This window comes from Oratosquilla oratoria, chromosome 18 (genome assembly GCF_046742065.1).
Source record: "Oratosquilla oratoria isolate Oo_2021 chromosome 18, ASM4674206v1, whole genome shotgun sequence".
NCBI classification, from domain to species: Eukaryota; Metazoa; Arthropoda; class Malacostraca; order Stomatopoda; family Squillidae; genus Oratosquilla; species Oratosquilla oratoria.
In genome coordinates, this window is record NC_134794.1 from 7430301 (window position 1) to 7453406 (window position 23106).

Consider the following 23106-nt stretch of genomic DNA (forward strand, 5'->3'; position numbering starts at 1 on the left):
TTTCCTGTTTATTTTTAAGTTAACCATTCACATATCTATAGAATAGTTTGGGTTGATCTTTACATTTTTCTATGATGTCTTTTTCATAGTTTATTTTTTCCTTTGCACACTTTTACATATTCATTTCTATGGTTGATATATACTTGCCTTTTTTTTTTTTTTTTTTTTCACACACATTACCAAACTGTCACTAACTTCCTCAATCCCTCCTCTTTATTTTTTATCCTACTACATATATATACCAAGAGCTTTTTCCCCCTTACATGGGAGGTAGCCTAAGTCAAAAGGCATAATTCTGCTCCCACCCACTCCACTCCCATTCACCATCCCTTCCTCCCTCTTCTCTTTTCTTGGCTCCTCATAGATAAAATGTAAAGGATATCCTCTGAAAGGATGAAATGACAAAATACCCTGTTGTAGTCTTGTAATATTTCAGTCTTTTTATTTTTAGGCCTCTATTGACTGAAACTGCATGTAGCTCAGTAACTTTATTTTTTACTGAAAAATATATAAATACAAATAAATCTGGAGATATGTGATATGGTTTAACATCACAAACTCCCCCCCCCCCCTATCGGAAGGCTAGGACAGTGCCCCTCACAGAGGACTTTGTGGCATGGATTTTAACGAACCATGCCCTTGGTCCAACTTCGCCTGGGCACAAGAATGTTCCTATGATTCTAGGGATGTATTGGGAACATGTGCAATTGCTTTGTGTGCAATCCAACGGCAGGGGAATTGTGGAACTGCTGGGACTGCTACAATTTCTAGCGGTGTTCCTGAAAGTAAAATCAAGTATCACTGGATAAAAAGGACAAATGTATATAGGACTGTGCTGAAAGTACATACATATGTTTACCAAAAGGCCCTTTCCCCTTTATGAAGAGAATGAGTGAGTCAAAGTATACACCCATCATTCATCCATCCCACACATACCCAAAAACCCATTTGTTGTTCTTCCTACCTTAGCTCTTTGTGAATGAAGGGTCATCCCTGATACCTGCCCACTGCTCGAGTTAGATGCAATGCAACAAATAAAACAACACTTCCACAGCAGGAACCAGCTTTAGTTGGTCCTTACCACTTCATTACAGAGAATACACATCACTCACTCCAGAAAATACAGAACAAACAAGAAATCTGCTTGGACATTTCCCAATGCATTTAAAACCACTTTTCATCCACCTATCTCCTACCCTCTCCCTTCCCTGCTCAACAGACATTCCACTTACATCCTATACCCCTATCTATCCACTTAATTCTCAGTCTTCCCCTGGAAATGAGGCTTTTATCATACATACTATCTAACTTTGCCTTAATGTCAAACATGGATCATGACAGCATGGTACATCTGGCAACTTGCCCACCTATACACTCAACTGTTAAGGGGACGGGACTGCTCGGACAGACAGTCTAGGGAACGACAACAACAACAACAACTGTTAAGGGGATGCATGCTTCAGTGCTTATTATCAAGCCTCTTCAAAATATTAATATAGGATTTTCTTTTAGCTAAGACCTTGAAAGCAAGATACTTTCTTAATACATCTACAAAGACCAAAGGAAAGATCCATGCAGTAAATACCTTCTGTAAGTGATTCATGTAGATCAAACTGGTTAAGGCCAACATCATCAAGGAAAGCATTCTTGCGGTGGAAAAAGACAGTTTCCCATCTGTTTTGTTTTAGCATCCAAAGAGCAACACCACATTCTTCATTCAGAAGCATCACCACAGTGCCTTGACCTTGCCTTGTTATCTTGCTTGCTTCATATCCCTTCATACAATAACAAACCATGAAAAGAACAGAAAAATAAAGTATATTAAAAAGGTATTAATCTAATAATCTTCATAGCAGTGTATAGTCATGATATAAACCTGGATAGAAAAAAAAATATACATCACAAGTACAAGTTGACAAAATTTTGATATATGCAGATGCTACTTTATCAAGCCAATTTTTTCCACAATCACTGCCCTAAGCTCATCCTCTATAATACACATACATGCACACATATATCAAAAGGCATTTTTCCCTTTATAAGGGGGGGCACGTTTGCTTAGTTGACGTATACATACATTCAAATACATATCTGTTGTCCCTCCCATCTTAGTTATTTGTGGATGAAGGGTCATCCCTGTCCCTTGGCACACTTCTCAGGTCAGCCACAATGAAGCAAGACACAGCACCTCCACAGCATGTCCACTACCTTTTCATATGGGATCCCCTCTCATCCACTCAAAAAAATTACGGAGCAGACACAAGCATCCTCTTGGGATGTATCATTTCCTCATTCATCTACAACCTTGAGTAAAAGCAGCAACGACTGCAACAACACTGTAGGACAGAGGCCAAATGCAGAGTATGGGATCCAATATATTTAACATTTTGCCCAGCAGGGCTTCTTCTTCAGAAGTCCTGCTGGGCGAAACGTTAAATATATTGGATCCCATACTTTGCATTTGGCCTCTCTCCTACATCTACAACCTTCCTCATTCACTCCTATCTTTTGCACTCTCTTCCTAGCTCAACATTCTTCTTGCATCCATCCCATTCTTGGTTTTCCTCTTAAATTCCCTCCATCTACTTCTGCCTCTCCTCACTCTTTTTGCTTGTCTTCCCTTCCCTGTTCTTTCCAAAGCACCTCAGAATTCTTTGATCAACCACATCTGACAGAATACTTTCCATCCCTATTTTCCACCTCATATCCACATTTCTCACTCTATCCATCTTCATAATAACACCCACCAAACTTCAACACTTCACCTCACACATGTTTAGGGTCTTCCTTTCTTCCTCCTTCAAATTCCATGAGTCCTCTCCATAAAGTGCTACGGCCACAATCACTTTCTCACACAATTTTCTATGTTCATCTCCAGATACCTATTTCTTGTAATACTTTCCATCCCCTCTGACATTTAATTCACCTCCATAACTGTTCCTGCCAGTAACTCATTAGATACAGAATCTGAATATTGGTAAAGCAAAGCTTTTTCTAATCAATATACCTTATCTCCATGGGATACTCCTGAGTTAGCTACGAGTGAAGGGAAATCATCTAGTTCAATGTCATGTCCACCAACAGCACCTATATTACTTGCACTGTCATCTGCAGTTAAGTCATCATAATATTGGCTTGGGTTAATGAACGAGTAGTGTACTCCTGCTGGAAGTAAATAAGAAAGTTTTGTCAGTTCTCCATATGTGTATGCACGAGACTCGTACAACATTTCATCTTTAGACTAGTTCCATTTCATCTGGAAACAAATTGAACTTTTCTAAAATGGAAGAGAAAGTCATGGTGCTTGGGGATGTGTTACTAATGAACACATTACAAAAGTGCCAAGTTGTTTTGAGGTGCCTGGAATGGAAGAGCTGCTGGTTACCTAGGAGCCATGAGTTTCCTGCAAGAAACCTAAGGGAAATAGATTGATTTGGGTGGATGAGAATATAAGTCTAATTGATGTGTCATCTGTACGGGGCATAGTTGTTGGTGGCATATATTTCAAGGAAAAATTATTTCACAAGTACACATGAAAACATGATAGAAATATACAAAGAATGACTGATTGTGTGGTTTCTTCTAGAGACCAGGTATTAGCCCCTCAGAGCTGCACCTGTAGCTGGAAGTGAGATTGATAATATGCTTTTGGATAAAGAGGCATCAGCAAGAATTCTGTTCACCTGGTGGTTCTTGAGGCTTTATCTCCTAAGGCCTTTTTTCTGCTTCATTATAGGTTCATGGCTGATAGATACATATCATCATATATACATACATGTACCAAGGGCTTTTTCCCCCTTACAAAGAAGGTAGCCAAAGTCAAAGATATAAATCCATTCCCACCCATTTCATCCCCACATACTCTACTACCAATTACCGCCCCTCCCTCCCTCTATTCTTGGGTCCTCCTGGATGATGGGTCATCCTTGCATCTCGCCCACTGCTCTGGGTCAGACGCATACATATCATACAAATTCTAAATATATGAGTTAAAATACCCCATGAACAATAGATAAAGAAAAGAAAACTTACAAGGCTTTCTTCCTCTCCAAACAATGCTAGCTAACCACGTACACATTTTGTTGATCTTGCTGGGCTCACACCGCTGGGCATCAAATTGCACAGGATCATTTTCACTCAGGAATTCAGCCAGGTTTGGTTTGTTACAGCGTTTCCCATATGAATAGAATTTAGAGCCCATGAAGAACACCTGCTCCTCCTGTCAGACACAAAAATAATATAATGAGTACTACCTCTTGTGTTTTATGAGGAAGATATATTCTTCTAACTGTCACTTAACAAAATGTAGTAGCACATTTGTAAATAATAATCACAAAGAACCCACAGTCGGAATAAAAGGAAACTTAGAAGAAAGTATAACTTCTACATTTCGGCTAATAGCTATAGCCCTCTTCAGGAAAGTTATACTTTCTTCTAAGTTTCCTTTTATTCCGACTGTGGGTTCTTCGTGATTATCATCTAACTGTATTTACCTAATTGTAATATACAGGAAAGAAACTGAACTCATGAGAATCATGTCTCCCTTTCTCCCCTTCATCTCAAACACATTTAAACTTTGCAGGTAACGGATGATAAGATGGGAGAAAAAAGTTTTACTTGTTACTGAAAAAATCATCAATTTGACTATTGCTATTAATTCCACTGGCTGGAAATCACGGCACCAGTTCTTGAAACCTTCCCTAGATTTCATCAGGAAGAAATGATGGACTGTTGTCTGTGGGACTGTTTCTATGTCACCAGCAACAAGGAGGAGAGAAGAAGAGAAGCCAGAAGGACAAGGAGGATAAAGATGAAGAACAGCAGGAAAGTAGTTGCTGGGTGTTAGCAGTCTTTATATAAAAAAGCAGTACAAAAATTAGAAAACTTATCAAGAGATTCTGTGCCAAGTCAAGAAACTGAGGAGTTGTAATTCTGGATAGGGTGCACATAAAGTTCATTCTCTCCAATATATTCCCATGAGAGAACCATATGCAGTCACCCATTATTGGTTCCTGTGATAATACTGAAACAATGAAACAGTCAGATTCACATTTGTATTTACCATCAGTATCTAGTTCATTAATCCTTGATGTGGCACAAATTAACACCCTGTTGACCCATTATTTTTTAACCCCTTCCATACGATGACGCCTACGTAGGCATCATGAGGAGCAAGTGGGTACGCGAGGATGCCGATGCTGGCGTCTTGATTATATTTATTGTAGTTGTACCTGCGTGACCCCCATACTCTGTAAACTGGCATCATCATATTTTCTATGGTTATCAAAATTCACGGGTGAAAGAAAGAATGAGCAATACAGAGGTGACTTTATTTTTTATAATGTGAGTATTATGACACATATCACGTCTGGCAACTAATGCTGCCCGCGAGATTTTGGCCCAGAGTGAAGGGGTTAATCCCTGATGTGGCACAACCTAACACCTTGTTGACCCATTATGTTTTTAGCATAAAACAGATAACCTTTTTTTCTTAATTTTTAGCCATAATTTGATGAGGAGTTGTCACCTTATCCTCTTGAATATGATGATGCCTGTGTATATGTCATGAGCCATGAGTGGGGTATCCAAGGATGCCAGTGTTGGCATCCTAATTATATTTATTTTGTAGTTGTAGCTGAGTGACCCCTGTATTCTGTGAACAAGCCCGATCAAGTTTTCTGTGACATTATATTTATTCAGGACGAAAGAGAATGAGCATAAGAGCAGTAACTATATTTTGTAATGCATATACAGTATTGTGGAGTGATTGTGCCAACAGCACTGTAAGTGGCAGAAACATGGGGCATAAGAGAGGAGGGGTTTGAATGTATTTGAGATGAGGTGCCTGAGAAGTATGATAGGGGTTACTAGGCTGGATAAAGTATGAAATGAGGAGGTGAGGAGGAGAATGCGGGTGGAAAGGGAGTTGGGAGATAGGGTTGAAGAAAGAATATTGGGATGGTTTGGACACATGGAAAGAATGAGTGAAGAAAGACTAATAAAAGAGGTGTGGAAGGCAGAGATGGAAGGAGTGAACATGAGGGGGTGACCTAGGATGAGATGGATGGATGAAGTAAAAGGGGCATTGGGAAAGAGAGGACTGTCTCTTGAGGATGGACGGGAGAGGACAGAAGATAGGAGTGAATGGAGAATAGTTATGCGTGGATGATGCTGTGATGCATGAGGGGGACTGGGTGGGGGGTGGGGGGGAGTATGTATGAGAAATAAATTGATGCAGCCCAAAGGGATTTCTCCCCTTCTCCTTTTCTGTATGAGGGGATGGAAAGGGGAGTCAATGATTTAATGAAGTAGCTTTGCTGTGGATGTACTGTGTCTTGCGACACTGCTTCTGACCCAGGGCAGTGGACAAGATGCAAGGATGACCCATCATCCAGGAGGTGTCAAGATAAGAGGGAGGGAAGAGGGTGGAGGGGAGTGGAGTATGTTGGAGATGGAATGGGTGGGAGTGGTTTTTATGCCTTTGTTTTTGTGGCTACCTCCCTTGTAAGGGGGAAAAAGCCTTTGGTATATGTATATATGTACATATTGTGATGCATTATTGTATATCAGGCAACCTGATGTACACATAAATATTTGACTTATATTGAAGAGGTCAATAGCCACAACTCAATGAGGAGTCTTATGGGGGTTGACTCTCATTTCGGTGATTCGCTCGATCGGATTATGCATTTCTGGTCCTCCCAACTTTATTTTTTTATGTAAGACAATGGAAATTTAACACAATGTGCAGGGGAATGGGATGCATATGTGACAGAAATTTAATTGAAATCCATTAAAATAAATTTACACAACAGACGATTTACTTGCAATTTTGAGTTATTTTTGAAATAACGTTTATTTTTCCAAAAGTATGAGAAGAATAAAGATTTCCTTTGGTGTACAGTTAGTAGACATCCAGATGTACCTAAACTAGTATACTCGTAATTATAAGTGAAAAAGAAAGTCAGCCTTACAGCAAATTATAAAAAAGAAAAAAAAAAAAAAACTAAAATCACAACTTTAAAAAATTGTCAAAAATATATATCAAGTAGGTTAAGAATGAATGTGCTAGTTTTGTTAGATATAAGTATCACAGTCATTTTCCAACAAGAATGATCAAAATTGCTTATTTACACATGAAGTTATAGTTACTTTTGTGTGAAAAAACTAGTTTGGAGAAAATAGCATTTTTATGTTTATATATTCACTACTCCATAAAAGTGCCTCCAAAGAGTATCAAATGCACATATCTACTTACATAATCCTTTGACCATTTCTGGGAAGTAAGCAGCAGATGTTCATTACATTTCTTTTGTACCCATGCCAGCTGAGAATCGTGACAATCCTAACCTTCCATATCCTTCACATAATGAATGGTACACATGCATTACAATCCCTTTGCTAAGGTGAGTATTCTTGCACTTCTCAGGTTCAGAATGGAGCAAAATACTTCGGCAACTATCACATCTGACATATTTAGTTATGGAGTAGTGAATTTATAAACAAGAAATGTATAAAACAGGATAGCACGTGGAGAAATGATGCACACATACGCTGAACCCTTTTTCAATTGCACTGAGTGTGGTGACTGCTGCCTAACCTATCGTACAACAATATCAGAGTATAAAATTCTCAAAAACAACAAAAACAACAAAATACAAGGAAAACAAACCATAGCAAAGAAAGGGGCGTGGCAGACCTTTAAATTTCTGGCCCTTTAAATCCGCCATTACCTGAGAAGGGTGGCGTTATACGTCTGGAAACCAGTCCCGCGGTGTTCAGGGACACCACACCAGTCCACACACGAAGTTTGACAAAATCGAATATTTTTCACCGAAATGAGAGGCAACCCCCTTAAGTCACCTTATCTTAATCTTTCATTAGTATTCCAGACTTACCCTGTCATCATTGTCAAAGAGAATAACTCCTTTTTTCCGGTCAATTTCAGAAATGTATCCTGTTTGGTTTAAGATATAAACAGCGTCATTTTCTTCTTCTTCAACCATAAGCTTATTCCAAGCCTTGGCTGCATACCACTGACAAGCATCTTTTGATATCTGTTAAAAAAATAAAATAATAAATAAATAAATAAGATAAAATAAAATAAATAAATATAGTCCAGGTCTCCAATCACACTACTCTCCAGACTTTCCTTTTAGTTGCATACCTTGTTGATAATAAAACCTCCCTTTTTTTTTCATTCTAAAAATCAAATCTTTGTCTCTCAATTAATATTTCATATCTATCAACAAAAATCCATGCCATTTCTAACCTTGTTGTATGTATGACAGTGAAAATATACTGTGTCTCCAGGATTAAGCTTATTCAGGAAGGTGTCATGCTGGTCCATCTGTATTCCCTGAAAGAAGAAAGAAAAAAAAAAAAAAAATCTAGTAGCACAAGCTTTTAATGCAACATTTTTAACAGAATATTTTAAAGGTGATGAGCATTAGAGCATTAGAAAGCATTAGAAAGCATTAGAAAGCAATATCATAAATAATAATAAACACAGTCAATCAATCAATCAGTTGTCATAGCCTCCCTGCAAGACATCCATGGCCCTCTGTAAGAGGCTGGTAGAAAAAGTAGTAGCTGCCAAGTCGTGTAAGAGGCTGGTAGAAAGAAGTAGAAAGAGGGGTAGAAGATGGGTGTTACATTTTATAGGCATGTTGTTTAACAATATAGCAAGAAAGTGAGTGGGTTGACTAAGTCTGCCTTTCCACCCTGTTTATAAAGATTTGCTGGAGACTCAAGTGTATTGCTGACATGACAGTCCTTTATAATCTAAGTGAGAATTATGCTGAGACTCGAGATTATTCTAAGTAAACAATATTGCCATATAGACTTGTAACAATGAATCTGATTGGTGAAAGGGTGGAAGAGGAGAAAATTCAATTGGTTCACGATTGCTAGATCCCGCCCTTTGGGGAGGCTCTTAAATGTAAAGTTAAAGATCGTTGGACTAAAAACATTACTACATCACTGCAATGCTCACATAGGATCTTGCATACATGCTCTCATGGGATTCCTCTGGAGGATGCTGTATAAGAATTAACCAAAGAAAGATATACAAGAAAATAGAATTTAATTCTCCTGGACAGAAGAGGAGTGTTGCCTTATCCCTAAGTGAGGACCACAAGGGGTATGAGCTAATGAACCCGTGGCAAGAGAGGTAACAGTGGGCAACGCAGTGATAACAGGGGACAAAAGGGGTGAAAGAGGTAAAGCCTCAGGAGATTGGCCATGTCCATCAGTTCATTTTTAAGTCACATGAAAGGATTATATGGATCCATCTCAAGTGAAAGTGTATAAGACAGCATAGTTTAATGGGTTCTGTGTCTTTTGTGTGGGATATGCATCAAAAGCATTTAGTGTCAACTGCTAGGCCAATTCCATATTGGTGTTATTTCAGTGTGGGGTGGTGGGCTGAATGTAGGTTTGCTAGTGCTATTTTTAGGATATATGAAAAGAATCAATCAATCTGTTGCCCCAGGTCTCTTTTGCAGGAGACATGACTCACAGGTAATCAACAACAGCCACTGGATTGGCCCACATGTCACTCAAAGAAGTTATTGTGTTGCCCAGGTAATGGTTAGAGTAGGGCAGTGTAGAATGAGGTGTTCAGTGTATTCTGTGTGATGACTGCATCTGAGGCAATTTATTTCTGTGGTCAAGGCTATTCCATGATGGCACTGTTTACAGCTGGATGATAGCCTGAACACAGGCATGACAGTGTAGTTCCTGTTTGTGATTGGGTCAGTCTTGAAGTTTTCTGAAGTGTCCCACACTAACAATCCCTTGACAACAACCTGGAAGCTGTTGCCAGTTACCTGTTGGCTGCAGGTCTTCTGCAAGAATGACCAAGGGTAACAGATTGATTGGTCTTGAAGTGTTTGTTTTGTAATTTGAATATATATGTATTTCTATATGGATGTTGTGAGGTGCTGTTGATAGATTGTTGTAGATGTCTGTAGATGTGACAGATTGGAAAAAGTACAATGGCGAGCCACAAACTGATTCCAAATATAAAAAATACTGTAAATCATACAAAAATTTACTAAAACATATGAATCTATTTTCCCTAAAAAAGCACAGACTCAGAGGTGACTTGATACAGGTCTTTAAGAGTATAAAGGGAACTGATGACATCAAAAGTGACCAAAATTTTCGCACTGAATGAGAATCCAACAAGAAATAATGGTCTCAAACTGTCAATAGATTTAATTTGGAAGTGGGTAAAAACAGCTTTGCCAACTGTGTAGTTAATGAATGGAATAAACTTCCTGCAAAGGCAGTGCAATGTAATTCAGTTTGAGGCTTTAAGATTCATTTAGATAAACACCTAAGCAAGATGCTGTAATGCGAAGGTGGAGGTAGAATGTAGATTGAGAAAAGCGAGTAAATGCCTTGGTGGATTAAAAAGTGTAATGAGGAATAGACATTTGGGAATGGATGCTAAGAGGAAACTGTATGAAGGAGTGATTGTGCCAACAGCACTGTATGGGGCAGAAACATGGAACATAAGAGAAGAAGAGAGAAGGAGTTTGAATGTGTTTGAGATGAGGTGTCTGAGAAGTATGACAGGGGTTACTAGGCTAGATAGAGTGAGAAATGAGGAGGTGAGGAGGAGAACAGGGGTGGAAAAGGAGCTGGGAGATAGGGTTGATGAAAGAATATTAGGATGGTTTGGACACATGGAAAGAATGAGTGAAGAAAGACTAGTAAAAGAGGTATAGAAGGCAGATATGGAGGGAGTGAACATGAGGGGATGTCCTAGGATGAGGTGGATGGATGGGGTGAAGGGGGCTTTGGGGAAGAGGGGAATGTCTGTTGAGAAAGGACGGGAGAGGACAGAAGATAGGGGTGAATGGAGAATGGTTATATATGGATGATGTTGTCATGCATGAGGTGGAATGGGCAGGGGGATGGGGGGTGAGGTAGTATGTGTGAGCAAAATTTGACGCAGCCCGAAGGGATTTCTCCCCGTCTTCTCCTTTTATGCAATGGGAGGACAGAGAGGGGGGGTTGCCGATTTAATGAAGCGGCCTTGCTGTGGATGTGCTGTCTTGCGACACTGCTTCTGACCCAGGGCAGTGGACAAGGTGCAGGGATGACCCGTCATCCAGGAGGTGCTCAGATAAGAGGGAGGGTGGAGGGGTGTGTAGTGTATTCAGGGATGGAATGGGTGGAAATGATTTTATGCCTTTCCCTTTTTGGCTACCTCCCTTGTAAGGGGGAAAAAGCCTTGGTATATGTATGTATGTATTTATTTGTCTGTTTTATTATTTTTTCTTTGATTATCATTTATTATTATTTATCTGTCAATTTTTTATTATTTACCTGTTTGTTTATTATTGAACTTTACGTATTTACACATTTTAATTATTATTATCTATAGTACTATAATTTTTATTTATCATTATATATATATATATATATATATATATATATATATATACAGTCAAACCTCGAAAGCCCGGACTAATTGGGGGGAAGTGAGGTCCGGTCATGCCAAAAGTCCAGTCATCGAAAATGTCGCCCTAACACCCATAGATTTTTGTTACGGTATATGTATAGGTAATGTATGATATGGCATAGAAACACATAAGAATAATACTCTAACACTGTAATAATAACAATACTGTAATAATAATACTATAATACTAATAATTCTGAAATAATAACTGTAATACAGGCATGTAAATGTACTGTACATACAGGTCCTGGAGCTGCAGCGTCTATGTCGTAGGACCACCCCCCAACCCCAAGAGTTGGGGGCCAAACGGCGGCATCCAGCCCTGGCCACCGGCTCTACGCAGGTGGCACCGATCCCCAAGAGGTGCCATTCCTTGGGGAGACGGGACTGCTCGGACAGTCTAGGGAACGACAACAACAACAACTGTACATACAGTGTACTGTACTGTATTTTTTATTACGTACACTGTAAATATCAGAAGGTATGCACGCGGGACAGTGGTGGCGGCCAGGGTTGCCGCATTTTCTACACTGCCATGTAGAATGGGAGTGTTGCTATACCGGGGCATACATTTTTCTTGGGCGTGTGCAGACTTTCATAGCAAGATATACTTGTCAAACTTTGACAAAATGTTGGTTCTAGTTGTATTTTTTTTTATTCTTGAATGTATATAAGGCCTCCATGCCCTAACATATTCAGTAAGATATAAAAATTATTTTTTTTTATATTATTATCGCTAAAAGAAAGCGAAAAGTTTGAGTTTTTGAATGTTTTTAACAGCCAGCTGATATGTAGAAAAAAATTCCTCATGTCCTTGTGTAGTTGCCACATGCCGCTATTCTACTGCGTTTTGGTACAAAATTCAACAAAATGGCAGCCCTGGTGCTAAAAGAAAGCTGAAACTTTAGCATAGAATTTTTTTCCTACACCGTAAAAACGTATCTTTTGGGGCATAATATTTTATAAGTAACACAACTACTAATAAAAGTCATATTTTGATGTACCACTTATTATTTGATAACTAGTTCTATGATTTTTAAACAAAAGTTTGAGTTTTTTAATGTTTTTAACAGCCCGCTATGTAGAAAAAATTTCCTCATGTCCTTGTGCAGTTGCCACATGCCGCTATTTTACTACGTTTTGGTACAAAATTCTACGAAATGGCAGCCCTGGTGGCAGCTTGACTGGGCTGGGTTTGAGTACACATGTACGGCCATCGCTGCCACCTACTGGACAAATAGGGAACTTTGCTTGAAAAGTCCGCCCTTTGTTCATTTCGACCGGTCATACGAGGGTCCGGGCATTCGGGGTCCAGGCTTTCGAAGTTCGACTGTATATATATATAAAAATATATATGTATATGTATATATATAAACATATATATACATATATATATATGTGTGTGTGTGTATATATATATATATATATATATATGTATATATATACATATATATATATATATATATATATATGTATATATATATACATATATATATATATATATATATATATATATATATATATATATATATATACACACACATTTTTTTTATGCTGTATCCGACCTAGTTATGGACCAAAAGGTCTCCTGTTGGCATGCCCCTCCTTTGTAATCCTTTGACTTAAACTACTAGTATTCTATTTTTCTTTTATGTCTATTTATTTTCTTCATTCAAATGGTGTTTGCGTTGTATGATAGGATGGATGGGTGAGATTGAGGGCTCCTGCATAGAACTGTGCCTGTCATTTCCATGTGCTTCTATAGGGAGTTTTGGTTTCTGTGTATAGATATTCTACTGGGGTGGTCTTAGTACATCCAGGCCCTACTGTGGAGATGCTGTGCCTTGCTGTATTGGGATAATGACCCTCATCCATGAGGTGTTCAGATGGAAGGAGCTAAAATGGGTTTTGTGTATCATACGGGTTGTGCTTTGACAATGCCACCACACTTAAGAGGGAGAAAATGCTTTTGGTATATGTATGTATTTACCTAATTGTAGTACACAGGATAATTGTATTAATATAACATAATCCAAAGATAATTTTAAAATAAAATATTAAATTAAACAGTTACCTGGTGAACATAGCATTTGATCCAGAGAAGAGCACGCTGTGGCTGATCATTGTACATAAAAGACAAGATAGCCTTTCCTGGCAACTGTACCTCTAAAACTTCTCCTATTTGACACGGTAGGTATTGGTATGCCATTCTTGCTCTGCCAATTGGAAAAAAAAAAAAGTGAGTGGGGTGTGGTTTCTTTGCATTTAAGTTTTTGAGATTAAAAAAGAAAAAGAAAGAGAAAAAATTCCATATCAGGATGATTAGATGGTGGATCAACATATATGTCAATGATATTATAATTCTGCCTTAGTAGTATTTCATTCACTACTATATAGAGAAATTAAACAGCTAAGCCCTTCCATTGGAGGAAAAAAAAATAATTGACCTCACTTCTGATACTCACATAACCTTCAGTGCACATGTCAAAGATCTGACAGTTAAATTCAACAAGAAAGTAACCATACAAAAATCAAATGCAGGCTTTGGGTAGCAGATGGATTATCTAATATCAGTCTACAAACATTTAAGAACCACATTAAATTATACTTCCACAGCTTGGTTCCCAACAATCAAGAAAACATATACACCTTACAAACAATACAAAATATGGCACTGAGAATAATAATAGGAGTCACAACATCTACATGCAGAAACCAAAATCTTCCCTATACAATATCATACAAGAATGATAGGTCCACAGTTCTATGCAAGTCCTCAACCCTACTCATTACATCACACAAGCTCAACCAAATTAATGTAAAAAGAAAGATGAGAAAAGAAAAAACTATATACAACAATCTACCACTTATACATACAATACATCCACACAAAAAATACATTCATTCCTAGATCACAAAATACTCTTCAATACATATCATCAAACACCATCAACACCCCTTACCCCAGGAAAATATTTCACAAAAGAAGCAAGAAGCACACTTGTATGCCTATATTCAAGTTACCATTCAACATTAAGACAGTACCTGCACAAAAAAGGTCTGACTACATAAACAAATTGCCCTAGATACAACCATAACACAAAGGCCACTGAACACCTCACCTTATATTGCCACACACTAGCTATACCAAAACAAAACAAAAATACTTCTTCTGAGTGACTTATGGGCCAATCCAGTGGCAATTACTGGTTACCTAGAGGCTATGGGTCTCCTGCAAGAAAAACCTGGGGTCATGGATTGATTCAATGAAGAAATCTAAAAATGGGGTCTCATTTCTTTTTCTCTACTGATCAAACTTAACTTTAAACAATACCTTTGATTTTTCCTTTGTGGTTTGTTTACTAAGCTAGTGCTCAATTTACTGCTATCTATAATCTCTTGATCTTATCTACATTTTTCATTTAGCATGAGATCCACACCACCACTGGATACTCTAAGGAGGGTACTGATTTCTCTTAAGAATTTTTCATTCCTATCCACAGGGTAACAAGCCACACTTATGTTTATCAAAAGTGTTTATGCCTTGTCCACAGTCATGCTGATAATTTTATCAGACAACAAATTATCTATAACTAAAACTTCCAGGTCATTCTCCTCTTTCAGTTTTGTAACTGTTTCACATCCAAATGAATAAATTATTGGCTCTTTGTGCTTTATTTTTTTTTCAAGTTGAAATTGATTTTCCATACTTGGCTTGTCATACATTCTGCCTGGATCTTTATGTAACAATCTACAGTCTTCATCTTCTGTTCTTACAATCTTTGAATTTTTTGTAAACATGTCAAGGTAGCTCAATGTTCCTTCCACCATGTCATTTACAAAATCAAGAACATTATGGGTGCCAGTACTGACTTGGGAGGCTTTGCTAGTCACTTCCCACAATCTTAACATTTTATTCTTTACTACTGTTCTCATGTATTACTCTTTCAAGAAGTCCCTCACCCATTCAAAGAGGCTTCCTTCACTCCTCAAATATGTTCCAATTTCCACTGTATTCATTTCTGAAGTACCTTGACAATGGCTTTCTCCAGATCAATATACATATAATCCACCAAGCCCCCTTTCATAGCGCACCAACTACTTTTAATTAAAAGTTTAACAAATTCAACAACCATGACCTTCCACTTTTGAATCTGATCTGGTTTGTCAAAAATTTCATTTTTTGTATTTATGAATTCCTATCAATCTACTGGGTGGTGGTCCTTGAAGATGAACATCAAAGAGAATAATTTCCTTGATTTCCATCTTCAAAACTCATTAATCTCCTAACCTTCAGGGAGGTGTAGCTCTGATGGGCTGACAATTAGTCTTCAGACCAGATCCAAGACCTCTCCCAATTAGCTTCAAATGCATTTCTTCTATCTTTTCACATTAAATGAACAGTCATTTGACAACTGCTCTCCTTCTACTATTATTAGCCAGTGAGAAAGATAATGTCCCATACTAATACAGAATTGAGACTTGGAAGATTGATTGTCTACCAAGTTTATTGTTCTATAGGCTGGCATATTGGTAATATCAACCTTTCTAGTCTACCCCTGTATAATGCCTATTGCTTGATTCCCAGGGAAAGGTCATCCAGGTGAGACATCCAGGTAAGACCCAGGGAAGAGCAAAATAAATGGAATTACAGGAAAATTCCAGAATAACACATAGATATTTAACATGAAATTTGCATTGTCCAATAGCTCTTAATATCAAATAACCTAACCTATCCATTCCATACAAAAAAACAGTATTATTTTAGTTATGTACACCTACACAATACAGCATTAGAAAATTAAATATTACATACATATACCAAGGCTTTTTCCCCCTTACAAGGGGGGTAGCCAAAAAGGAAGAGGCAAAAAACCATTTCCACCCATTCCATCCCTGAATACACTCCACACCCCTCCACCCTCCCTCTTATCTTAGCACCTCCTGGATGACGGGTCATCCCTGCACCTTGTCCACTGCCCTGAGTCAGAAGCAGTGTCCCCCTCCCTCTCCGTCCCCCATTGCATAAAAGGAGAGGACGGGGAGAAATCCCTTTGGGCTGCGTCAAATTTTGCTCACACATACTACCTCACCCCCCATTCCCCTGCCCATTCCACCTCATGCAATCACAACATCATCCATATACAACCATTCTCCATTCACCCCTGTCTTCTGTCCTCTCCCGTCCTTCCTCAACAGACATTCCCCTCTTCCCCAAAGCCCCCTTCACCCCATCCATCCACCTCATCCTAGGACGTCCCCTCATGTTCACTCCGTCCATATCTGCCTTCCATACCTCTTTTACTAGTCTTTCTTCACTCATTCTTTCCATGGGAGAGGGTGGTGGAGGGAAGGGTGGTAGATAGAGCATTAATGAATTATGTAGTGGTAAATAGGATTATGATAGGAAGAGTTAAGGATGTACATGTGCTAAGGGGAGAGGGTGGGGGAATATCAGATCATTTCTTGGTGGAAGGTAAGTTGAGAGTGGAGGATAGATGGAGAAAGAAGAAAGGGACAAAAGGTAGGGAGGTGCTTAGAGTGAACTCTTTGAATGAAAAGGAAAAGGAGAAGGAGTACGAGAAGAAGATGAAGGAGGAGTGGGAGGGAGTGAAGGATAGAGTAGAGCTGGGTGTGGAGGAGGAATGGGGATGGTTCAAGGAGGGAGTCATAAAGTGTGCAAAGATGGTGTGTGGAACAAGAAGGACAGGGGGAAATAGAAGGATGGGTAGTGAATGGTGGGATGAGGAAACAAAGAAGGTTGTAGAAGAAAAGAAGCGAGCTTTCACAGATTGGTTACAAAATAGGATGAGGGAGTCATATGAGAGGTACAAAGAAAAGAAAAGAGAAATAAAGCAAAAGGTAAAGGAGGCAAAGAGGAGAGCAAATGTGAAATGGGGTAAGAGTATGACAGAAAATTTTGAAAGTAATAAAAAGATGTTTTGGAAAGAAATTAAGAGAGGAAGAGGAGGCGAATCAAGTAGAGAAGAAAAGGTAAAAGGTGCAGATGGAGAGATGATAATGGAAGAGAAGGCAGTAAGGGGAAGATGGGCAGAATATTTTAGGGAGTTGCTAAATTAAATATTAATTTTATAAATTATAATACATGAACTTAATGTGCAATTTTCTTGGTGGAAAAAAAAAAAAAAAAATTACTACAAGCAAATTTACTAACGAATGAAGCCACTAGGATGTACGGATGCCATGCCAGTCCAGTCATTGTCAGACACCTGTATTCATGTTGTGGACCAGGTGTTCTCCAACTCTGGGTGACGTTAATAAACGCTTTTACAAAGACAATAGGGCTTCCTTGGACTTTATGAGAGAACACGGGTTTCTGCTCTCATTAATGATCAGGCCATCAGCATCCATGACAACAATGACGACCCAGATGATCTTTAGTATTTGAGGTACCAAATTACTAAACATTGGTTAGGTTATGTAGGTTAGTTAGGTTAGGTCAAGTTATTAGGTTAGAATAGACTAATTTATCATCCTTTCATTTCTTCAACCTCGGCACCTATTAAAACAAACATGGCATATCATTCAACCACTGCAGATTCATTTGTTAAAAAATATGTTTTAGCAACTTTTATGTTATTGATTTCTGCCAAGAATATCACAAATTATGCTGATCTATTATAATTCACAAAATTAATAATTAATTTTCTATTGATATATCGAGTAGGTGTGCACAACTAAAAATTTACCAAAAAATCTTTCAAGTGCAGAAAAGTGAAAAATGTGCTTACATAATTATAATACTGAAATAGAACTGGTGGTATTTTTGCAATTCCTAAAGACATAACATTTCTCAAAATTCCTTGTGCATATTGAATGTTTTAATTCATTGTCCACAATGCAGCCTCAGTAGTACCTCACCACAGTGGCTTAATCCTGCTTGGTAAGGTTATATGTAAGGTGAAGTGGTTGTGTAGTTCTCAAAAAATTACCTTGATATCTTAAAATAAAACACTCCACAGGTCCTGTTGGCAACTATTAATCTAACATTCCCAAAATATCTATCACCTCGTTAGTTCTTATCGCCCTAAAATCATATCTTTCAAGTACCTACTGATATTTTGCAATAATTCATAAATAATCATAACACATAATTCAGGCTTCAGGTGTGAACTCATTAGATAGACTCTAGACTCACCAAAGTAAGTCCGTGCCGCATAGTCTCAGGTAAGAACATAATACTAAGTAAGCCACACATTCACAGTTATATCTATTGACACAGTAGCTACTTTTTACAGAATAATTATAATATAATTACTTACGAATCAGGAAACACTTCTCCGCAAACAGACTCAATTCGTAAACATTGTCCGAATCAAAACAACAACACATGTCACAATGCTGGAGCTTTTTTTCATAAACAAATTCCTATAAAATACAGAGAATGCCAGAGAGCCACGTGGACTAGAATTGTGTTCAATTAATTGCCTTATTGCTTGGTATCATATAATTCCTGAAGTAGTTGGTGAGCAATGCAACACAGGATATTTCGAGTCTGACAGGTGCAACACTAGGAAAGGACAATAACTGGGGTACCGGTACATCCGCAAGATCTGCAACGGTGATAATTTGAAGCAATTGTAACTGCAGATATGAATATGGTGAGTTTATTTCTGATTTTACTCCACTTACCAGGTAATCAGTTATAATTTAGCAATACTAATATACATTGCCTTGGCATTAGCGTTTTAATATATCCGTAATTTACCACATTAATTAAGTCTACTCAAATATAAGAACTTAAGTCAAATTAAATGAGTGGATAAATTGTTACTGTATAAGGGTATTAGGAAATGGAATATATGCTTGAAATAAGTATTGAGGATACATGTTACAGGACTGCATTGAAAGTAGGAAGGGAGTAACTTATCTAATGCAAGCCCAGGGGTCACTGCTTGCTCTTCTCAAGTGGGACAAAATTTATAATGTACAGGTTAAATGGGGCCAACATTGTCGAAACCAAACAAATTAGAGTAAAGCATGCAAAAAAACAGCAAAAACAGTTAATATATACACAGAAAATATATTCGAATTCCAAAATAACCTTGTCTTCATGTAAATTTTACTCAGGCTGTTTCAGGTTTCCACAAACATGATCCTTATTTGCCAAACTGCCATGGTTCATGAGATATTAACCAGTTTTCTGATATCCACCAAAATGCACAAAACCCACTATCATGAAAAACCCTCAGTATTGAAAATGGTTACATTATTAAATGTTAATATTATCTTAACCTAACTTAAATAGAAAAATTCAGGATCATGCCCAGTTTTGTGATACCCACCAAACCACTCAAAACCCACTATCTTGAAAAGCTCTCAATATTGAAAATGGATGTGAAATGTTAAGATGTATAATGTATTGTAACCTAACCTAACTTAAACTAATGTAACCCAATCTAACCTAATAATTAGAAAACTTCATGAGCTTTGCAAGTGAAACTGTGGAATATTGTGAAACTAGCCATTATTTCGCAAAGAAATAATCTGAGAAGTATTATGTGGTTTCATCATTAGAAAGAACAGATCAAAATACATTTATACAGAGAATTTCAGGAAGATATGACAACATCAAGTGGAGAGTTTTGGTGGATGTCTGTGTTTCGCTGATTTTGTTCAGTTTTGATAAAATGTCGGACTGTGTTAGATTGGCCTAAAAGTGTAAACTGTAATTAATAATGAAACTGGCTTTTATCACCTGGAAACTATCTTTTGACTTCCAGGTGTCAGAGGTTTCCCTCAGCTGAACAAAATCACCCGGTACCAGCCAGAATAAAACTTGTAGTATTTGGTACAGGATTAAACTTTGGAAAGGCTAGTTGATTCCCATGAAGTAGTAACTATGGCCTCCCTTAACAATTGATCTGGCTTTAAATATTTAGTTACTTAAATGGACAAAAATAGATTCAAATTCAGGAGTGCCTCATATGATTTTTTTTATTTATGTAATATTGAGACCAGGACAGCAATTTTGATCTCTGTAAATAATATAATTGTTGCAAGTATTATGTGGTAATACTTATCACACTGGGTGCATCCAAGTGCAAACTCTGTCAATTAAAATATGCACCCCACTAGAGGGTCTAGAGGTATTTGGTCCCTACCATGGTAATACATACCCTACTGGGCACTCTAGAAGGGCAAAATCCTCTACTACATAATTTTTCACCTTGGGGGTTGGGGTTGCCCCCCCCCCCCCTCCCCAGCTAGGTAACATGTACTCAGGTCTGGTTAGGGTAGAGTGAAAACCATATCTTTTATTGTTTTGTTGCTGGTTTGAATGATTTTGTTTTTCATTTCTATTGGAAATTACTCATTTTACTCATTTCCTTGATCCAAACCCCAATTTATGTACTTCAAGCTTACCTATTTCAGTTTAATGGGAGGTTAACAGACTATCTTATGTGGGTCCTATCTCTCTAACACATCTTGGGTGTGAAAGTTGATCTTATAGATTTTGCTAGTTTACATGATTTTGTACATTTTAACTTTCTACACCACTAATATAATTTCAGTTTTAGTTTTGCAGTGTACAATCATTTTACAAGCAAATCAAGAGAACACCTAGACAAATGTATGGAGTATTCATTTACCTAGTTGTATTATACGGGAAGAGAGCTATGCTCATGGTGACCCATCTTTGTATCTCTCAGCATTAAGTTTTTTCTTAAAATCTTGAATAGTGTTTGCACACACTGTTTAGTTGTCTAATTTGTTCCAAGTATCTATCACTCTGTGTGGGAAGCTGTTCCTTTTCAGATCTCTTCTGTAACTATCCTTTTTTAGTTTCTTTTTTAGTGTCCTCTTGTTTTACCGTTATCCTATATTAACAAGTCATTCTTATCTAAGACTTCCATTCCTTTCATTACTCTATAGATAGTCAGCAAGTCTCCTCTTTCCCTTCTTTGTTCCAAAGTTGGTAATTCTAGTTTGGACAGTCTTTGCTCATATGTCAGTTTGGAAAGAGTTGGTGCTAGTTTTGTTGTTGCTCTTTGTATTCTTTCTAATTTATTTATATTCTTTTTGGTACTGGGTGTCCATAGTGTTGCTGTGTACTCAAGTTTTGGTCTTATTAGTGTAGTTAGAATTTTTTTTATTATTTCCTCGTCCAAATAAGCAAACACCACTTTAATTGACCTCAATAAATTGTAGGTTTCTCCGAATATTTTATCAATATGCTTATCCGGTGTCATGTCCTTGCTGATCATCACTCCAAGATCTTTCTCCGAGTTTACTTTTTTCACCTCTTCTTCACCAATTTTGTAATCTTTCAATATTCTGTTTTTACTCTTTCCAAATTCCATTATACTACATTTCTTTATATTGAATTTTACTTCCCACTTTTGAGTCCAATTCCAGATCTTGTCCAAATCTTGTTGCAATGAGTTGCAGTCTTCCTCCGTTTTTACCTTCTTTAGTATCTTTGCATCATCTGTAAAGAAATTCACATAACACTCTACACCTTCATCCATGTCATTAATGTATATGGCAAACATGATCGGGGCCAGTACTGATCCCTGTGGGACACCTCTTATCACTTCTTCCCAGTTTGAGAATTTATCTCTAATTACTACTCTCATTTTCCTCCCAATCAGGAAGTCTTTCATCCATTCCAATAATCTTCCTCTGATGCCACCTATTGACTCAATCTTCTTTATTAGTTTTTTATGTGGGACCTTATCAAACGCCTTTTGTAGGTCCAGAAAGGCACAGTCTGCCCACCCATCTTTCTCTTGTATTATGTCTATTAGTCTTGAATAGAAGCAAATCAAGTTTGTTGTACATGATCTTCCTTGTCTGAATCCAAATTGGTTTGGATTCAGTATAGTTTTTTCTTCCAAATACTTAACCCATCTATTTTTGAAAACTTTTTCCCATATTTTTGCTACTGTGCTTGTTAGTGAGACCGGTTTGTAGTTAGATGGGTCTTCTTTGTTTCCTCCCTTATATATTGGTACAATGTTTGCCTTCTTCCAGTCCTGTGGTACTTTTCCTTCTTTAAGTGAGAATTTAATTATATTGTATATTTCATCTGTTAATTCTTCCATGCATTCTTTCAGTGTCCAATTTGCAATTCTGTCCGGACCATGTGATGTACTGAGTCACATGATATATTAATACTTGGGATAACTCAAAAAAGTCCAATGAGGGGCTTATTTCCATTGAGGTCCCTAAGATACTAGATAAGAAAAGGATACAAAAATGCTTATAAAGAATAATACTGTAATATATGTAGTAGTTTGACATAAATATTGACTAAATTTAAAGACAACAAAAGTTCACTAAACAATAATGCTAAATATAGATATAATTGCTATGGTTGCTACACAAATAAGCATCTCAAAAAAAATTCCTACAAGATACTTTGAATGCCATGTAATTCTGTATAGTTTCGATTGAAAAATGCAGCTAGTTCCATAAATGTGTTTATTTTTCTTTGGTACATAATGTTGTGTTGTTTGTTGGTATTATTAATCTACATCACTAACAATAACATCTTCTTGGTACATGTATATCCTTAATAATGCATTTATTATCACAATAACTGTTATGCTTGTTCACTGTTCAGTTGCCCAGGGGCACTTCAAGTCTTTCCATGAATTTACTAA

General features: G+C 37.5%; 2 protein-coding genes across 13 annotated transcripts in view; one reads left to right on the top strand and one right to left on the bottom strand.

Annotated features, from left to right (window-relative positions):
- On the bottom strand, positions 1-18899 carry LOC143035039 (uncharacterized). 8 transcript variants are annotated; one of them, XM_076201472.1, is made up of 8 exons: positions 18760-18899; positions 13551-13692; positions 8273-8359; positions 7899-8057; positions 4033-4219; positions 3008-3165; positions 1586-1775; positions 1-779 (listed from the first exon to the last, which is right to left on the bottom strand). In XM_076201472.1, the coding sequence occupies exons 2-8, from the start codon at positions 13683-13685 to the stop codon at positions 673-675; spliced, it is 1023 nt and encodes a 340-aa protein (XP_076057587.1). In that variant the 5' UTR covers positions 13686-13692; positions 18760-18899; the 3' UTR covers positions 1-672. The 8 variants fall into 8 exon arrangements, with proteins under 8 accessions (XP_076057587.1, XP_076057590.1, XP_076057586.1 ...); XM_076201475.1 differs by lacking the exon at positions 18760-18899 and adding an exon at positions 18636-18653; XM_076201471.1 differs by lacking the exon at positions 18760-18899 and adding an exon at positions 18548-18642 and having other exon boundaries at positions 4075-4219.
- nmdyn-D7 (nucleoside diphosphate kinase homolog 7) overlaps positions 18574-23106 on the top strand; it is a 20656-nt gene continuing 16123 nt past the window's right edge. For 2 of the 5 annotated variants that reach the window (XM_076201465.1, XM_076201469.1), the window contains exon 1: positions 18574-18664. Coding sequence is in view for 1 of the 5 variants with exons in the window: in XM_076201468.1 (XP_076057583.1) it covers positions 19090-19098 (9 nt within the window). In the remaining 4 variants the exon portion in view is untranslated. Of the gene's footprint in view, positions 18665-18960; positions 19099-23106 lie in introns of those variants that run through there. The other 3 variants (XM_076201466.1, XM_076201468.1, XM_076201467.1) reach the window with 2 other exon arrangements.

Bases quoted from the DNA above. Each gene is read 5' to 3' on its own strand.
- LOC143035039 (XM_076201470.1), bottom strand. From the start codon at position 18,615: ATGAGTTCACACCTGAAGCCTGAATTATGTGTTATGATTATTTATGAA. The intron at 4,220-7,898 runs GTAAGTCTGGAA...TGTGTCTGACAG, and splicing joins TCTTTGACAATGATGACAGG to GAGGAGCAGGTGTTCTTCAT. The intron at 1,776-3,007 runs GTATATTGATTA...TATTGTATGAAG, and splicing joins GAGTATCCCATGGAGATAAG to GGATATGAAGCAAGCAAGAT.